General features: G+C 45.8%; 1 protein-coding gene across 1 annotated transcript; it reads right to left on the reverse strand.

Moving 5' to 3' along the window:
• Window positions 1-764: 764 nt before the first annotated feature.
• On the reverse strand, window positions 765-1,964 carry LOC134412343 (cornulin-like). Its single transcript, XM_063146246.1, has 3 exons — window positions 1,799-1,964; window positions 1,240-1,434; window positions 765-875 (listed from the first exon to the last, which is right to left on the reverse strand). The coding sequence occupies exons 1-3, from the start codon at window positions 1,934-1,936 to the stop codon at window positions 765-767; spliced, it is 444 nt and encodes a 147-aa protein (XP_063002316.1). The 5' UTR covers window positions 1,937-1,964.
• Between the last annotated feature and the right edge of the window lie 16,253 nt (window positions 1,965-18,217).

Below are 18,217 nucleotides of genomic sequence, written 5' to 3' on the forward strand. Positions count from 1 at the left end.
TGTCAGAGGCTCACGGTCTCGTTGGCAGGTTTGGGGCTGTTCCGGTCTTTGAGCTTCGTTTGTGGGTTGTTGGGAAGGGGCAACCACCCGTTCCTCCTCAGAGTCCTCCTCAGGGTTGCAAGCTGGGACTTGTTCTTGTGTCTGAGGCTTCCTTCGCTGTTGCTGTGTAGGCTGCTGTGGGATCTGAGGCTTCTGCTCTCGTTGGCGTGTGGAACGTTGCTCAGATGTCCACGACCTTGTCTCCTGATGGTCTGACGAGTCCCGATTTGCTTGAGGATCCTGAATAGGCCGGCGGGTTGATCTCTGCTCTGATGTGTGACATTCCTGCCCCCACCCACGGGTTGACCTTTGAACTGCTTCGTGTGACCCTCGCGGCTTTGTTTCGGCCACATCCTGTTCTCTTCTTTCTCTTTCCTGGGTCTGTCTTTGACTCAGAGTTTGCTCCACCAGATGGGTGCGTTGAACTGCTTCCTGTGACCCTCGCGGCTTCGTTTCGGCCACATCCTGTTCTCTTCTTTCTCTTTCCTGGGTCTGTCTCTGACTCAGAGTTTGCTCCACCAGATGGGTGCATTGAACTGCTTCCTGTGACCCTCGCGGCTTTGTTTCAGCTACTTCCTGTCCTCTTCTTTCTCTTTCCTGGGTCTGTCTCTGACTCAGAGTTTGCTCCACTAGATGGGTGTGTTGAACTGCTTCCTGTGACCCTCGCGGCTTTGTTTCGGCCACATCCTGTCCTCTTCTTTCTCTTTCCTGGGTCTGTCTCTGACTCAGAGTTTGCTCCACCAGATAGGTACATTGTTGATTGGTCTGCTCTTGACTTGGCTCTTCGTCTGGCGTGAGGGGCTCATGTGGACATTGACGGCTTGTTTCCTCAACCACTGTTGAAGATTCCGGCTTCACGGGCCAGGTGCGACCCTGTCTGTTTTTCCCTTCCATGTGAGCACCATGGCAGGTTGGCTCTGGCTTTGTGTTTTGGCACTGCTCAATCTCTCTCCGAACTGGACGTGTCACTGAAGGCTTCTGGGACGTTTGGCTGGATGGCTCCTCTTCTTGCACCTGGGATGGTTTCGTCCGCCCATCAGGGCATCTCTGCCGCATTGTGCTACTTCCTGTTTTCCCAGAATGCCCTTCTGCCGGTGCCTGGCAGTCAGGCTTCTGTTCTTTAGATGACCAATGAGAACCTGCATCGGGAGCTTTCTCTTGAGTAAACCGATGGGACTTGACTTTGCTTGACGTCTGTACATCCTGCTGTGTTGTGCCACTTCCTGTTTTCCCAGAATGCCCTTCTGCCGGTGCCCGGCAGTCGCTCACTTTCTTGTAGCAGGCCTTGGCCACTTTGAACACCAGGACGGTGAACTCCTCAAAGTCCACCTTGCCGTCGCTGTCGGTGTCGAGCAGCTGAAGCATTGTCTCAATCGTCTCGGGGTCGTACGGGTTCTACAGGAAAATGCACCAAATCAGTTACTTATTTGTGCAGTAGGATCTGCCCTATCACGCTTCCATTTGGACACCCAGGGAGGATTGTGGAAGCAGGTAAGTCTGTGATCCCCCCTCCCTCTACACCCTTAGGTTTAGAAAGGGCCTCTGCCAATGTTGACCATGAATGACCAGGTTTTCCCATTTTGGACTGAGCCAACCTTCTGCCTGTGGAATTCAGTCTACAAGGCCCCCTTCACACACGACACCTGCAATATCTTCAACCCAACCAGAGCATGCAAACCTTCCACGCTCCTTGGTCATGCTCTTCTATCCTCCCCACCTCCTGTCCCAGTGACCGAGATGGATTGATTCTGACACTCACCACAATCACATCGACAAACTCCTTCTGGATCAGCTGCTTCAACTCCCCCTTGCTGAGGGTCGCACAGTCCCCGTCCTGCTTTGCGTACTTGTCGAAAGCACTAATGATGCCATTGATGTTACTGAGGAGTTGAGACATCTTGGGGTAGGCTCAAGTGATCCTAGATTAAAAGAGCAGGTTTATAACATAGAATCATAGAATAGGAGAGTTGGAAGGGACCTCTAAGGCCATTGAGTCTGCTGATCACTGCACATTTGTACTGAGTGATTGCAGTCTTCTGCAGGAGAAGAAATTCTCCAAGACTCTCTAGGAGTCAAGGAGGAAGCTTCCCAGGAGCTTATTGAACAGGAGGCCCAAGCTCAGAGATCACCTTCCCTCTCCCTCTCCCGCTCAGGGAACTCAGCCTTTGTCAGAAGAAGAGGGAGCATTGGAATTGACAGGTCCTGGAATCTGCTGCAGGGTCAAGTGGGCGGTGTTGAGAGGAGGTGGGAGGTAGTCAGCCAAGCCAACCGCTCACCAGAGGTTACAGCTTGGAAGGCCCTTCCTGAAAGAGGGGTTTAATCAAAGCATTTTGGGCACAGTAGGAAACTGTCCATTTAGTTGATAAGTGTCATGTTTTTCTAAACCTCCCACCTTCTAGGGAGACCATAACGAGGCCTGCTAAGTCATCCACAAAGCTTTATTCAAGCAATAAACATCTCTCCCCACCTGAAGAGAGTCTAATCTCTAGGAACTATCTCTTCGGCAAAACTATGCAAACTAAGCGAGATAATTGTCCTTTCAAGAAGAATGGAAAGCCCTTTCCCAAGACGCATTAATTTCAGAGAGACTAGTTCTGAGGCAGCTTCTGACGGGATGCTAGCCGGGCTGTCTTTCTCTCACCGTCTTTTAGCAATGCTCGTTTTAGTCTGTGGCATACTCTAGGGTTGGCTAAGCTCTTTGTGCTCTCCCCGTCGGAAGAATATTGGCTTCCCACTGACTGTGTATTGTTTGGCCTTGAGGAGCTAAGCTCTGGAGAGGGTTCGCTCCCAGCTGGTGAAGAGCCCGTGAGAACTTTCTCCCCCACTAGTACAGGCTGGCCTGTTTCCATCGCCGACTCCTCTATTTCAGAGTCTGATTCTGGTTGATCACTTGAAACACCTTCTTCCAACCCAGCGGGAGCAGGGCTGGGCATGACAATAGGGAACTGCCTTGCTTTGTTACGCTTAGAGGATAGCTCCTAGCCTTCACCCTTCAGGTGTGAAGAGATATCTCTACTGAATAAAGCTTTGTGGGTTGCACAGCAGACCTCTGTAGAATCACGACAGTCAAAATGAGGTAGACAGGAGAAGAATTTAAGAGGATAGGCTTCTTCCAACTTAAAAGTCAACCCATGGGGAAGACAACAGGGGAAGGAGAAGGGGAAGGAAGCAGAAGCAAACAGAAGAATAGGCCCCTTTGCATTTACACGCACGTAGGCTTATTCACAGCAAGGCGTTGGTTGATGTTGAAAACGGGGTCACTGGTTCCAGTCAACCGAGCAATTAATCAATCCAAGAATTCAATTTCTGAAAGGCCCTGGATGCTCCCACCTCATCTGTGGTTACCACTGAGGCCGCCAGTGAGGGAGGAAGCAGCAGCCAGGCACCTCTCCATCGTGCCTGGGTCCAGCTCCAGCTGAGAGCCCCCTCCCTCCTGCTGCCAACTGCCAACTGCCAACTAACTGCTGAACTTTGCAACTAAGATTGTAGTGCCTGAATTCGCTTTCCTTTCCCCCCTCCTCCTCCCTCCCAATCCTCTTTCCTTTTGTGTCATGTCTTTTAGATTGTAAGCCTGTGGGCAGGGGCTGTCAAGAAGTACTTTTGCAAGCTGCCATGAGAGCCTTTTTTGGCTCTCATGGCAGCATAAAAATGGCGGCATAAAAATGCTTAAATAAATAAATAATAAATAAAAATAAAATCTGTCCCATCACTCCGAAGTGAAAGATTGCTCCTCTCCTCTCTGGACTCACCTATCCTGCAGGCAGAAGCGGCACGTATGAATCCAAAGCTCTGTTGAGGAGAAGATCAGCTGTTGATGGCTTTTATATAGCAGCCTCTTAATCCCAGCCCTCTAACGGGAGACTCCCTCTCCGGGCTACCCGCTGATTCAGTCTCAGACGAGCCCTGACGCAGGTCCGTCGCTTAGCAGGTCAGGACTCTCCTGCTGAAAATTGTCTGTTCCCGGCTTTGCTGCAAAGGTTCCAGTGAAGGTCATCCCATCCTCTGCACCCGCCCAGCATGACCAACGCTTGACACAAATGCTATTTCTGACGTGTTGTAGCTTTTAGCGGGACAACAGCCCCTTGATTCCCGTTCAGCCAAACCTGTTGCACGAGGGCGAGGTTAAGAAACAGAGGGCCTTTATTGCTGCTAAGCCATAGTGATGGCCATGACACTGTGGTTTTAACAGCGGCTAAAGAAAACGTTTCCTTCGTAGTCCTTGATTCATTCTTTCGTTTGATCTACCTTGCATTCCATTCCTTCAGTGTTTTGGTCAGACTGGAAGAACTTCTAACGTTTGTGTAGTTTGCACACACGAAGAACTTCTAACGTTTGTGTAGTTTGCACACAGGAAGAACTTCTAACGTTTGTGGAGTTTGCACACAGGAAGAACTTCGAACGTTTGTGGAGTTTGCACACATGAAGAACTTCTAATGTTTGTGGAGTTTGCACACATGAAGAACTTCTAACGTTTGTGGAGTCTGCACATAGGAAGAACTTCTAAGGTTTGTGTAGTTTGCACACAGGAAGAACTTCTAACGTTTGTGGAGTTTGCACACAGGAAGAACTTCTAACGTTTGTGTAGTTTGCACACAGGAAGAACTTCTAACGTTTGTGTAGTTTGCACACAGGAAGAAGGCTATGAAACATTATGAATAACCTCCAGTAGAATGTGAGTGGCTGTTGTCTTCACAGAAACTTCATCACAGAATCATGGAATAGTAGAGTTGGAAGGGGCCTCTAAGGCCATCAAGTCCAACCCCCTGCTCAATGCAGGAATCCACCCTAAAGCATCCCTGACAGATGCTTGTCCAGCTGCCTCTTGAAGGCCTCTAGTGTGGGAGAGCCCACAACCTCCCTAGGTAACTGATTCCTCCCTACTCTCTACATCAGCGTTAGACAGAAAATAGATGTCCAGGTGTTTTGGGACTTCAGCTCCCAGAAGCCCCTGCTAGCATGGAACGCTGGGAGTTGACGTCAAAAATATCTGGAGTTCTACTTTCTTCCCATCCCTGCATGTATATGCAACAGTAATGTGGTAGTGATGGGACAGACATGAAGGAACGTATACACCCTCCAATGTTATGACTCCATTCGTATTGCTACGTTGCTCTCCCACCCAAAAGTTTCTATCTCTCTTGCTTGGCTTTGCCTGTTCTCTTTGGCTGCCCCATTTGCTTGGAACGCTCTTCCAGAGAATCTATGAACTACGAGTTCCATCTTAGATTTTAAAACGCGTTTGAAAACTCATCTGTTTTCCATGGCTTTTGGTATTTTAGCCTGATTTACTGTTCTCATTGCTATGATTATTCCTTTATTTCTGTTTTGTGTAACCCCTTTCCCCCCTTCATGTTTTAATGTGATTTTTAGACTGTAAGCCTCTAGGCAGGGTGTTGCTGTTTTATTTGTATATTCCGTACAGCACCAAGTACATTGTTGGTGCTATATAAATAAATAAATAAACACATAAATAAATAAATAAATAAATAAAAATAATAATAGGCGGAAATATGGGCAGGGGAGATTTCAACTCCATGAGGGAGCAAGGGGAGAATTTTGAGTTTGTCCTGTCTGCTCCCAGCTGGTGGCCATTTTAGTTTCCCTGTAATCCCCAGAACATGTGTGATGTTGCATCATCGCCAAGAGCATCATGGGGCAGAAGGAACGAATGGGAGCCCCCTGTTGGCTGCTGCCATTAAGGAGACCTGTCCAGCCATAGAGATTGAAGGCAGCCTTTTATGAGGATCAGGAATCAGAAAAGAAGGGCTTTTTTTATGAATAAGAATGAGAATGCCCATGGACGCCATGTTCCCATTGGCCTGGATGGTCACAATGGATTTAGACTTGTTCTGCTATCAAATGCATTCACTGGGGGTTATAGTTTAAAGCAGTGCCATCTTCTGGCTTGTTAATATTATGACAGGGAAGGATTTCTTTTGGTAAATTGTATGATGGCTAGGAAATGTGTTATATGAGGTGTGTGTGTGTGTCATATAACCATAACAGACAGACAGACTGACAGAGGCCTTAGCTAGACAGAACTTTATCACAGAGCAAACCCCGGGATCATCCCTGTGCGTCCACATGATGCACAGGGGATGCCGGGATCAGGGAGGGATCATCCCTTCCTTGCTCCGGGATAAAGCCTTCCACTTCGGGCCCGTTTTTTTCACGGTCTCAGCCTGAGACCACAGAACGTGTGGCCCATTGTTGTGGTTTGACCAGGATCCGCGCGATTACTCTGCGCCCATCGGGGGTAGGGTGGGGGGAGCAGGGAAATTAAGTTAAATTTTAAAAAAGCACGTACCTTTGCGCACAGCTGTTTGTGCGCACCTGTTTCTTTAAAAATTAAAATAAAATGGCGGGCACGACGCCTCTCTTCCTGAGGTCATCGCGCCTCACGTGTAAATGGAGGAGGGACAGCGCGTTAATCACAGTGCGAGATCTTCCCTCCTCCGTCGCGGACTATCAGGTAGGTCTAGCTAAGGCCGGAGACTCAGTCATTGGTGTTTTAAAGGTGTCGGGTTCTAAGAGTAATGCTGTTTACTTATTTTGATGGAAAATGATTGTTAGGCTGCCTATCAGGGTAGAACTCTGACGAGACCACATCACGCCAGTCCTTTTCCAGCTTCATTGGCTGCCAGTCCAGGTCCGGGCCCGATTCAAAGTGCTGGTATTGACATTTAAAGCCCTAAACGGCTTGGGGCCAGGCTATCTGAAGGAACGCCTCCTCCCATATGGATCTGCCCAGACCTTAAGGTCATCTCTCTCTCTCTCTCTCTCTCTCTCTCTCTCTCTCTCTCTCTCTCTCTCTCTCATCTCTCATCTCTCTCTCTCTCTCATCTCTCTCTCAAACATTTGTATCCTGCCCTATATCACTGGCTTTTCTGGGTAGAGAGATGGAGAAACTCTTGCTGTTGAGTTTCTATGGTTCTTAGAAGCACAGGAGCCTGACGAGAGAGAAGAAAAACGTGGCAACCCAAATCCCAAAGCAAATATCCTGTTCATTTCTTTGCCCTGCCATAAAGCTTTGCTGATGCCTGCAGAGTGAGCTGGTGCTAATAGCACAGGAGCCGGGCTGGTACAACACCGTTGACAACCAGGCCATAGCTAGACCTAAGGTTTATCCCTGGATCGTCCAGGGGTCCAACCTGTTCATCTAGGTGACACACAGGGGATCCAGTGCTCAGGCAGGGGCGAACCCTGGATGGTCCCAGGATAAACCTTAGGTCTAGCTGTGGCACCAGTCTGACAAATTGAAATTAAGAGCTTCAATGGGGGAAAAAATGGTGAAATGAAAAAGAGCCACTGTGGCATTCCCTATGTCAACACTGCTCCGTCAGTTTGATTGGTGGACAACTGAATCATCTTCTTCTTCTGCGTATGTTGGGAGGGGCTGTTAGGTCAGTGGTTTTTCATTGGTGTTGGCAAAGCACAATGGTGTCTAAGGCATTTTAAAGTTTTCTTTAAACCTTCTGCAGAGACATGTACGTTCTTGCCCGGTCGTTAGTCCCGATTTTGGTGGGAGGTCTTGGAGTCCTGGCTGGCCCATGCTGCCAGTCAGTGTCAATAGTACTGGCTAGATGGACTGAAAGTCTGACTCAGTGTACAATGTCTTCCTACATTCCTTTGTGCTGCTCTTGAACATGGAGGTTCCATACACCCAATACGGCTGGCCACCAGGTGTCAACCCAGGTGCATGATTCTACCACCTGTGTTTCTGTCTGATTGGATCAGGCTCAGAGGGTTTATATTTATTTATTTATTTATTTATTTATTTATTTATTTATTTTAAACATTTATATCCCGCCCTATATCATTACCAACTCAGAGCGGCGTACAGATAAAAACGTACAGTATAAAACAATAAATATGCACAGTTAAAAACAAATTAAACCATGATCCAAGTTAAAACAATATATAATTTAAAAGCAGTAAAAAACAGTTGTGCCAGTGAGTTTAACCATCAAAGGCTTTGTTAAAAAGCCATGTTTTTACTTGGCGTTGAAATGAAATCACCTTGAATACCAACACCTTGAATTCTGATTGGAAGCGTATAGACAGCCAGTGCAATTCCTTTAAGATTGGTGTTATATAGTCTCTGTAAGATGTACCCGCCAGCAGTCTAGCTGCTGCATTTTGCACTAGCTGCAACTTCTGAGTCGTCTTCAAGGGCAGCCCCACGTAAAGTGCATTGCAGTAGTCTAATTGGGAAGTTACCAGTGCATGCACTACTGTGGCTAGGTTGTCCCTGTCCAGGAAAGACCATGAACCCTGGACAGAGACATGGACATGTCCAAATCATCCCCTCTCCCATGCATGGAATGTTTTTTTTTTTAAAAAAATAATAATAAAATAAAATAAAATAAAGTTTAGTTCACTCCCCCACCCCCACAAATCCTGAACAATGTCTCATTCTGGTTTGGATTTATCAGTTTTATAGTTTGTAAACCACAGAAAGCTTTGGCTATGGGGCGGTATATAAATGTAATAATAATAATAATAATAATAATAATAATAATAATAATAATAATTTTGGTTTCTCTCTGTTTCTCATTCCCCCAGCTTACAAAGCGTGCATACAAAAATGTCTGCGTTAGTAGAACTGTGGATTTAAAAAAATGTGCTCAAAGTTTGGGATAAACCAAATTTAAAGTTGGAAAAAATGTGGAATGGGGAGAAACTAAAATTGGCAGATATACCCATCCCTAAATTCCCGCCCCAGAGTAATTGCTCCTCCAGTTCTACTAGCTGGGGTGAATCAACCATTTCTTTCTCTCTGCCTTTCCTGGATCCTCCGAAAATCTGCTCACTCTCCCTGCAATTCTTCATTTGGACAGTAGAAGCCTCTGTTTGCTAGGCTTAGGAAAGGCCTGGAATGGCAGAGGCAAAACACAGTTGGGGCCGGCAGCAAAATGCTGAAGTGTGCATTGCTGGTGTTAGGAATTTGAGCTGCTTTATTCCATTCCTCCTCGCCATCTTGAATTCCATCCCCCCCCCCCCGAGTAGCGAACCTTCATTGCATAATCCTCATTGGGCTGTTTTTTGGGGGTGGCTGGGTGGGTGTTATCTGTTACCAAATTTGGAAAAGTTTGGATATCAAAGGTTAACTGAGTTTTGGCTTGTGCACGGGTTTGAAGTTGTGAAAGTAGCGGAGTTCGCATTAAAATGTGAAGCGAACTATCTTCTTCTTCTTCTTCTTCTTCTTCTTCTTCTTCTTCTTCTTCTTCTTCTTCTTCTTCTTCTTCTTCTTCTTTATTTAGAATATTTATATACCGCTCCCCATTGAAAATTTTTGGAGCGGTGTACAAGGTAAAATGAAAATAAAAACAGAATAAAAACAGTTAAAACAAAATTTAAAAAAGCAATAACAGTAATCCAAGGCTGCATGTTAAAGAAAGGCTTCTTGGAATAAAGATGTTTTCAGGAGGCGCCGAAAGGAGTACAAGGTCGGCACCTGCCTGACCTCCAGAGGCAGGGAATTCCACAGGAGGGGGGCCACCACGCTGAAGGCTCTTCCCCTGGTGGATTCCAATCGGAGGATGGATCTAGGTGGAACCACCAGGAGCAGGCCCTCGGATGACCTCAGTGACTGGGCAGGTTGGTAAGGGAGAAGGCGCTCTCTCAGGTCTTCCCTGATCCCTACGGAGAAGTCGCTGTTGTGCATGGGTGGTGCTGTTTTGGCTACACAAGCAATGACACTCACAGACTGGACATTGGAAATATAGGGAAAGATAAGCTCTAATGCAATGGTAGGGAATGACAGGCTAAGTTACTGGCACTGAGAGCTCTAAGTTACAATATGCTGTTTTTTGGGGGAGAATTTGCCTTTGCCCCCCTCCCAGAATATGTCAAGCTTTTCAAAAATTGAACTTGGCCCTCAGCCTGAAACTACCTCCCCTCCCCTCCCAGCTGTATTCCTGAATAGTACTAGATGCTGGGAATAGGGATATAGGAGGATTTCATTTCAGTTCGCAAATCACCCCCCAAATGCCCCTTTTGCAACACTGGATGTGAATACGTACAGGAACGAACACATGTTACCTGAAAACTCTAGCAAATTCCCAAAGTTGCCCACGGAAAAGGTACGCAGCGTTCCCAAAGAGCGCAACTTTGGGAAAGGGAGCAAATTTCTCAAAATGTGCAAGGCTTGAAAAAAAATTGAGCAACTTCTCGTTCGGCCAAACTGAAGGACAGGTGGCAACCGAGAATTGCACCAAGCTTTGAAGTCAAGTTTGGAGAATATGAGTTCATAGAACCATAGAATAGTAGAGTTGGAAGGAGCCTCTGAGGCCATCGAGGCCAACCTCCTGCTTAATGCAAGAATCCACCCTAAAGCATCCCTGACAGATGGTTGTCCAGCTGCCTCTTGAAGGCCTCAAATGTGGGAGAGCCCACCACCTTCCTAGGTCACTGGTTCCATTGTCGTACTGCTCTAACAGTCAGGAAGTTTTTCCTGATGTCCAGCCGGAATCCGTTTTCCCATCCCTAGGTGGGAAGAGTTCAAAGAAGGTAATTCTCATAGCCTTCTGGTTGGCCACTGTAGGAAAGAGGACACTCCAGTATATGGGGATGATCCAGCAGAACTGTTTTGATTAGATGTCATGGTTAGGGATCGTAATTTTGCATTGCTGCTGTTTTTATCTGGTTGAGCTTTTATATTGTATTTTATATTATGGTTTCATACTGTTGTTTTATACTTTGAATGGTTTTAATTTTTGTGAACCGCCCAGAGAGCTCCGGCTATTGGGCGGTATAGAAATGTAATAAATAAATAAAATAAATAAATAAATAAATAAACGTTTTTGCCACTTTGAGTTTATTCAATAAATATAAAACAGGAAACATGTATTATTATTTTTTAAAAAATGAAATAAAATTTGTATTTTGACCCTTGTGAGGGTGGAGAAGAAAAGAGAAGACGTTCGTCACCTCTTTTGTAAGTCTTATTTATTCAGGCTCCACAGGAGGAAACAACAGCAGTTAATCAAAACTGGAGCTGGCGAAGAAATGACATGTTAATCTGACCTGACAGGTTGAAATTTAGATTGCTGGGTTGGGCTGACTGGGCGATGTGGAAAATAAATCAGTCTTAACTTTTAAAATAACAGCTCTCCTCCATTTATTTGTTTTTTACATGTTGGAAACCGTCCTCAGGCTTTCCTTCTCTCCTGGCAATTTGGGCAATAAATCTTGCTGCCTTTTGGGGGGAATTTTGTGAGACTCTTTCAATCCGACGTGGTTTTCTGTGGTCCTGTGAAGGGAGAGACGAGTGTCAGTTTTACTTTTCTCCAATACATGAAATCATCAATCATTCAAAGCCCTAAACGGCCAGGTTATTTAAAGGAACGCCTCCTCCCATATGTGCCTGCCCAGACCTTAAGATCATCCACAGGGGTCCTTTTCCGTGAGCCCCTGCCAAAGGAAGTGAGGCAGGTGGCTGCTAGGAGGAGGGCCTTCTCCGCTGTGGCACCCCGGCTGTGGAACAAGCTCCCCAGAGAGGTCCGCCTGGCACCTACACTGTACTCCTTCCATTGCCAGCTGAAGACCTTTTTATTTTCTCAAATATTTTAACACCTATTAACTTAAATTTTAAACTTTGCTTTTTTTTACTCCATATTTTAACCTATATCCTGGTTGTGCTTTTTATATTGTATTTTGTATTTGTGTTTTTAGATGGTTGGTTGTTTTTATGCTCTTCATGATTTTTAATTTCTGTGAACCGCCCAGAGAGCTTCGGCTATTGGGTGGTATAAAAATGTAATAAATAAATAAATCATCAACATCATCTCAAGTTCTTTTCTGTCCAGATATGACGAAACGTTCAAAGGTTGGTCTTGTAAAAATGAATCAGAACAAAAGCTGCACCCATTTGCACTCTTCAAATTCAAGAATTACAGCTGTGGCCAAAATTGAGAAGGGCTGTGTTGAACCTGCATGCCATGTAGCTGTTCAAGACAAGGAGCCTTCCAGGAAAAACAAGCAAACATTGCCAACCCAAATTCAGCACGAAGATGGATCCAAACCCAAACTTTTAAAGGCTGAGCACTCCAAGGCCTGAGCTTGGATGGACGAACTTCCCATGTTCATGTTTTTTTTTTTTTAAAAAATAAAAATCTCAAGCTCTTTCCGCTCAGTTTATGGAGATATTTTGAGAATTTGGCGTATGACATTCTCATCCAGGCAGATACATGGGAAGGTCCACTTCATAGAATCATAGAATAGCAGAGTTGGAAGGGGCCTACAAGGCCATCGAGCCCAACCCCCTGCTCAGTGCAGGAATCCACCCTAAAGCATCCCTGACAGATGGTTGTCCAGCTGCCTCTTGAAGGCCTCTAGTGTCAGAGAGCCCACAACCTCCCTAGGTAACTGATTCCATTGTCGTACTGCTCTTAACAGTCAGGAAGTTTTTCCTGATGTCCAGCTGGAATCTGGCTTCCTTTAACTTGAGCCCATTATTCTGTGTCCTGCACTCTGGGATGATCGAGAAGAGATCCTGGCCCTCCTGTGTGTGACAACCTTTTAAGTATTTGAAGAGTGCTATCCTGTCTCCCCTCCATCTTCTCTTCTCCAGGCTAAACATGCCCAGTTCTTTCAGTCTCTCTTCATAGGGCTTTGTTTCCAGACCCCTGATCATCCTGGTTGCCCTCCTCTGGACACGCTCCAGCTTGTCTGCGTCCTTCTTGAATTGTAGAGCCCAGAACTGAACACAATACTCTAGATGAGACCTAACCAGGGCCGAATAGAGAGGAACCAGTACCTCACGTGATTTGGAAGCTTTACTTCTATTAATGCAGCCCAAAATAGCATCTGCCTTTCTTGCAGCCATATCGCACTGTTGGCTCATATTCAGCTTGTGATCTACAACAATTCCAAGATCCTTCTCGTTTGTAGTATTGCTGAGCCAAGTATCCCCCATCTTGTAACTGTGCATTTGGTTTCTATTTCCTAAATGTAGAACTTGGCATTTATCTCTATTAAATTTCATCCTGTTCTTTTCAGCCCAGCACTCCAGCCTATCAAGATCACTTTGAAGTTTGTATCTGTCTTCCAGGGTATTAGCTATCCCACCCAATTTTGTGTCATCTGCAAATTTGATAAGCGTTCCCTGCACCTCCTCATCCAAATCATTAATAAAAATGTTGAAGAGCACTGGGCCCAGGACTGAGCCCTGTGGTACCCCACTTGTTGCCTCTCCCCAGTTTGAGAAGGTTCCATTGATAAGTACTCTTTGAGTCCGATTCTGTAGCCAACTGTGAATCCACCTAATCCACTGATAGTTCAATTTTTTTAATTTTAGCCTTTCATGCTTGTAGGGGCGGGACCAGCTGAGTTGGGTAACAGGCGCTCTAATAAAAGTTGAAAATTGGTATCAGGGTATTTCCTCCCCCCCCATTAATTTTATTTTGTTAGTTCCAGAGTACTAGTCCTTTTTTTTATCTATGTTTAATGCATCCATTTAAAAACAACAACACCATTTGTAATAGTCTGGGTATTTCCTGTTATATTGTAACGAGCTAGGTTTAAAAACAATAAACCTGAAAATAAACAATCCTTGACTGAAAGAAGAGACGTTTCCCCGAAGTTTGTGAAATAATAACGAGAAAGAATTTCCAAAGGAGTCATCTTCCTTTGGGAGTAATTGCATTCTCACAGGGGCGGACTGCATAAGTGAAAATAAAAATTAGTCCATCATTTATGTGCACACAATCACGGAGCGCCTGTGAAGACAGAACGTCACCGTGGGACTTCTTCCCTATCATTACGAGGGAATTAAAAGCTATCATTAGATGCAGAACTATCTTCTTCTGCATGTCAGAAGGCTATTTTCAGTTTGCTATCCAATGGCTGATTCACAGCAGATGTTTAAATGGACTGTCGTGTCTGTCCTCCTCTGTAATTTACATCGTTCGTGAAATTAACGCGCCCCTGTGACACCCTGGTAGGGTGCACACCTGGTCGTAATTGAACATTCCAATGCCTCGCCAAGAGAGGGCTTTGATGATGCAACGCATCCCAATGCATGTTTCTATTTCAAAACAAACCATGCTAATAAAATGCAATGTATATTGAATAGTTCAGGCCTCTACACAGAGCTTCCCGTACATCAGCAGTCTGCAATCTTTTCAAATCCATCAGGTACACCTCACAGAGTGGGAGCAAAAGAGACAAGCTCTGGTATTAAGAGAATTCATATATTTTTTCTTTTATTTGTATCCAAAGGTGCTCGACGTTTCGGGCTGGGAGTCCTTCATCAGGAGCTATAACAATTCAAAATAAACAAGTTAAAATAGATAAGAAAGAGGATCAACACCCAGAAACTAAGGTCTTAGCTAGACCTACCGGTTAGCCCACGACAGAGGAGGGAAGATCTCACAATGTTTTTATTGCGAGATCCCTCCTCTGTTTACATGCGACGCGCGATGACCTCAGAAGGAGAGGCATCACGCCCACCATTTTTTTTAACTTAAAGGGGCAGCAGCGCACAAATGCTCGTGCGCAAATGGTAACTAATTTTTTGAATTTAAATTAATTTTCCTGCTCCCCCCTGCCCTTGATGGGCGAAGTGCTTCTGAGGAGTGCTGCGTCTCCTGGCTCCTTGCAAGGAATTGCACAAAGCCGGTTCAACTCATGGAGCCTGGGACCATGGCAGGGCCCAGTAAACCCCACTTACCTTTCTTGCAGAGCTCCGGATTGAGGCGAAGGATCCGCCTTTACCTCGATCCTCTTTGCAACGCTCCGCCGGCCCCCCAATCCTCTTCGCCTCTGCCTTAAGGGTAGGTGAAGCCCCCCGCTCCGCTCCTGCTTCTCCGGTTCGAGGAGAAGCGGAGCACATCCCTACCTGGAAGGCTATGAAACATTATGAATAACCTCCAGCAGAATGTGAGTGGCTGTTGTCTTCACAGAAACTTCATCACAGAATCATGGAATAGTAGAGTTGGAAGGGGCCTCTAAGGCCATCAAGTCCAACCCCCTGCTCAATGCAGGAATCCACCCTAAAGCATCCCTGACAGATGGTTGTCCAGCTGCCTCTTGAAGGCCTCTAGTGTGGGAGAGCCCACAACCACCCTAGGTAACTGGTTCCATTGTCGTACTGCTCTAACAGTCAGGAAGTTTTTCCTGATGTCCAGCTGGAATCTGGCTTCCTTTAACTTGAGCCCGTTATTCCGTGTCCTGCACTCTGGGAGGATCGAGAAGAGATCCTGGCCCTCCTCTGTGTGACAACCTTTCAAGTATTTGAAGAGTGCTCTCATGTCTCCCCTCAATCTTCTCTTCTCCAGGTTAAACATGCCAAGTTCTTTCAGTCTCTCTTCATAGGGCTTTGTTTCCAGACCCCTGATCATCCTGGAAGTCATGTGACTTCCTAGCCTGTGAGTCTTCTTTCCAAGTTGCTGACAAATTCTCTAGGCAGTTGGTGATTGAAAAGCTATCACGCCGGTTGTGGTGTTTCCCCCCCTCCCCATTAGGCTCCTAGCATCCCAGAGCCTCCTGGAGTTTCCTGAGGCTACACACCTGGAGAGTCGAGATGGCAAAGGAATGAACGTGGTTCACACTGTATACAAATCGACCGGATTTGCACTTCCCAAACCAATATGCGATTCAGAATGTCTCTCTCTTTCTGTTTCTTCACTTCTCTGAATTTTGCAAGACAGTTCTCTCGTGGGCAGAAATGTGTGCGTTAGGGGGAAACTGCAGACAAAATAAAATAAAATCATATACTCATGAAAATACATGGAACAATGCATGGTTTAGGAGAACGGTGCGCAACAATTGCACAGATCAGGGAAAAACCTTTTGCAAAATTGTGTCTGAATTTTCACATGGGCTTTTTACCCCCCCCCCCCCCGAAGATGCAAGCTGATGCGGAAATGGGATGGGGCAGGTTTGGTTATTCCTACTGGACACATTATAACTCTATGATCTAGCATCTCTATAATTAGGTTTTTAATTTTAATTTTTGGCTTATCTTAATTTTTGGCTTATTAATTTTGGGCAACAGCCTCCTTCCACCCTTGTTCCCCCGGCAACTGGTGTACATAGGCATATTGCTTCAGATACTGGACGTAGCACATAGCCATCAGGACTGGTAGTCATTGATAACCTTCCTTTCTCAAGGCTAAGCACACCCAGTTCTGTCAATATCTCCTTGAAGGACTACATTCCTAGTCCGCTGATCATCTTTGCTGTCGTTCTCTGAACTCCTTTATCTGGATCTGCAGCTGAAACTCTCCCCACAGCCTGAGTTCGATCCCAGTGGAAGCTGGTTTCAGGCAGCCAGCTCGAATCGACTTAGCCTCCCATCCTCCCGAGGTCAGTAAAATGAGTACCCAGTTAGCTGGGGGAAAGGTAATCACGGCCGGGGAAGGCAACGGCAAACCACCCCGCTATAAGGCCTGCCAAGAAAACGTCAGCGAAAGCGGGCGTCCCTCCAAGAGTCAGTAATGACTCAGTGCTTGCACGAGAGGTTCCTTTCCTTTCCTTTTCTTAAAATGGAACCAGAAGTTTTGAACATATAACACCGATTCTGGCCCGCTTGCATTGGCTGCCTATACATTTTCTGAGCCCAATTCAAGGTGCTGGTTTTAACCTATAAAGCCCTATATGGCTTGGGACCACAATACCTGATGGAATGCCTCTCCCCACATGAAGCTCCCCGTACACTGCGCTCAACATCTAAGGTGCTTCTCCAAGTGCCTACTCTGAGGGAAGCTCGGAGAACAGCAACAAGGCAGAGGGCCTTCTCAATGGTGCCCCCCCTCCCCCAGTTATGGAATGAGCTCCCTGATGAGGCTCGCCTGGCTCCAACATTGTTATCTTTTCGGTGCATTATCTTTAACAGCATTTAACAACATATGCTAAGTTTTTTTTCTTTTAATGGACCCCAGAACTGTTGCTGTTTCAATGGAGACTGTTGTTTTTATATTTTTGATGGTTTAAAATTTTGTATACTTTTTAATGTTCCCTGTTTTTAACTTTTGTAAACCGCCCAGAGAGCTTCGGCTATGGGGTGGTATATAAATTAAATAAATAAATAAATTGGAGAACTTATGTGCCATGCTGGATCATGCTCTCCACATGCTCAGAAGCACTCTCTCCCAAATGACATTAGAACATAAGGAGAGCCATGCTGGATCAGACGAAGGGTCCATCTAGTTCAGGATTCTGTTCACACAGTGGCCGACCAGCTGTCAGCCAGGGACCAACAAAGCAGGACATGGTGCAACAGCACCCTCCTACCCATGTTCCCCAGCAACTGGTGTTTATAGGCTTACTGCCCCTGATACTGGAGCTAGCACATAGCCATCAGGGCTAGTAGCCATGGATAACTTTCTCCTCCATGAATTTATCCAACCCCCTTTTAAAGCCACTGAAATTGGTGGACATCACACTACATCTTGTGGTAGAAAAGAAAAGCTGAGCTGTATTTAACCACCTGTCCTCTACAGGAAGCCCAAAAACAGCCTCCAGTTGTGTCCTTTCAGGACCCCCCAAATTCATAACTTCCTTGATGTGATGGGAGCTGGTCTGATAAGCCATTTCAGTAGGAATCATGAGAATCAATGGAAGCACGGAAGTTTTAATCGTTGGAGTTTTCACTCTTGTTCTCAGACCAACAGGGCTGTCGTGAGAAGAAAATTGGGATAACTTCCAAAACTGTTACAGACAGGAAGAAAAGAAGGAAGGGATGAGATGGAGAAGGAAGCTAGCAAGCAAACAGAGGGGGAAGGATAAAGATATATAAGGAAGAGAGATACGGGAATTCGTTATTGTCCGATTTTTTTGGATATGCTTTAGTGCCAGCAGAGGGTGCTAAAAACCAAGCCAAGAAAAGCATTCTAGCAAATAAAGTTACTAGAGACCCAAAAATGGTAGAGACTGGAACACTCTCAGACCTAAGAAATGTTGCTAGTCCTATTAAAACTCTCTCTCTCTCTCTCTCTCTCTCTCTCTCTCTCTCTCTCTCTCTCTCTCTCCCCTCTCTCTCTCTCTCTCTCTCTCTCTCACACACACACACACACACACACACACACACACACAAACACACCCACACCCACCCACACATACACCTCTTATGACTTCCCTTGCAATTTGTCAGATGTTTTGCCAGAAGAGGATGCATCAAGTCAGCTTTGACTCAATTCCCGCTGTGTGGTTACCCTAGAAATACCTGCCCGCA

This window comes from Elgaria multicarinata, chromosome 21 (genome assembly GCF_023053635.1).
Source record: "Elgaria multicarinata webbii isolate HBS135686 ecotype San Diego chromosome 21, rElgMul1.1.pri, whole genome shotgun sequence".
NCBI classification, from domain to species: Eukaryota; Metazoa; Chordata; class Lepidosauria; order Squamata; family Anguidae; genus Elgaria; species Elgaria multicarinata.

What these genes read in the sequence shown, in the direction of transcription:
- LOC134412343 (XM_063146246.1), bottom strand. Translation starts at nt 1,936, where the DNA reads ATGTCTCAACTCCTCAGTAACATCAATGGCATCATTAGTGCTTTCGAC. An exon ending in AGTTTGTCGATGTGATTGTG is followed by an intron (nt 1,435 to 1,798) that starts GTGAGTGTCAGA and finishes ATTTTCCTGTAG; the next exon opens with AACCCGTACGACCCCGAGAC. An exon ending in GTGGCACAACACAGCAGGAT is followed by an intron (nt 876 to 1,239) that starts GTACAGACGTCA and finishes AATCTTCAACAG; the next exon opens with TGGTTGAGGAAACAAGCCGT.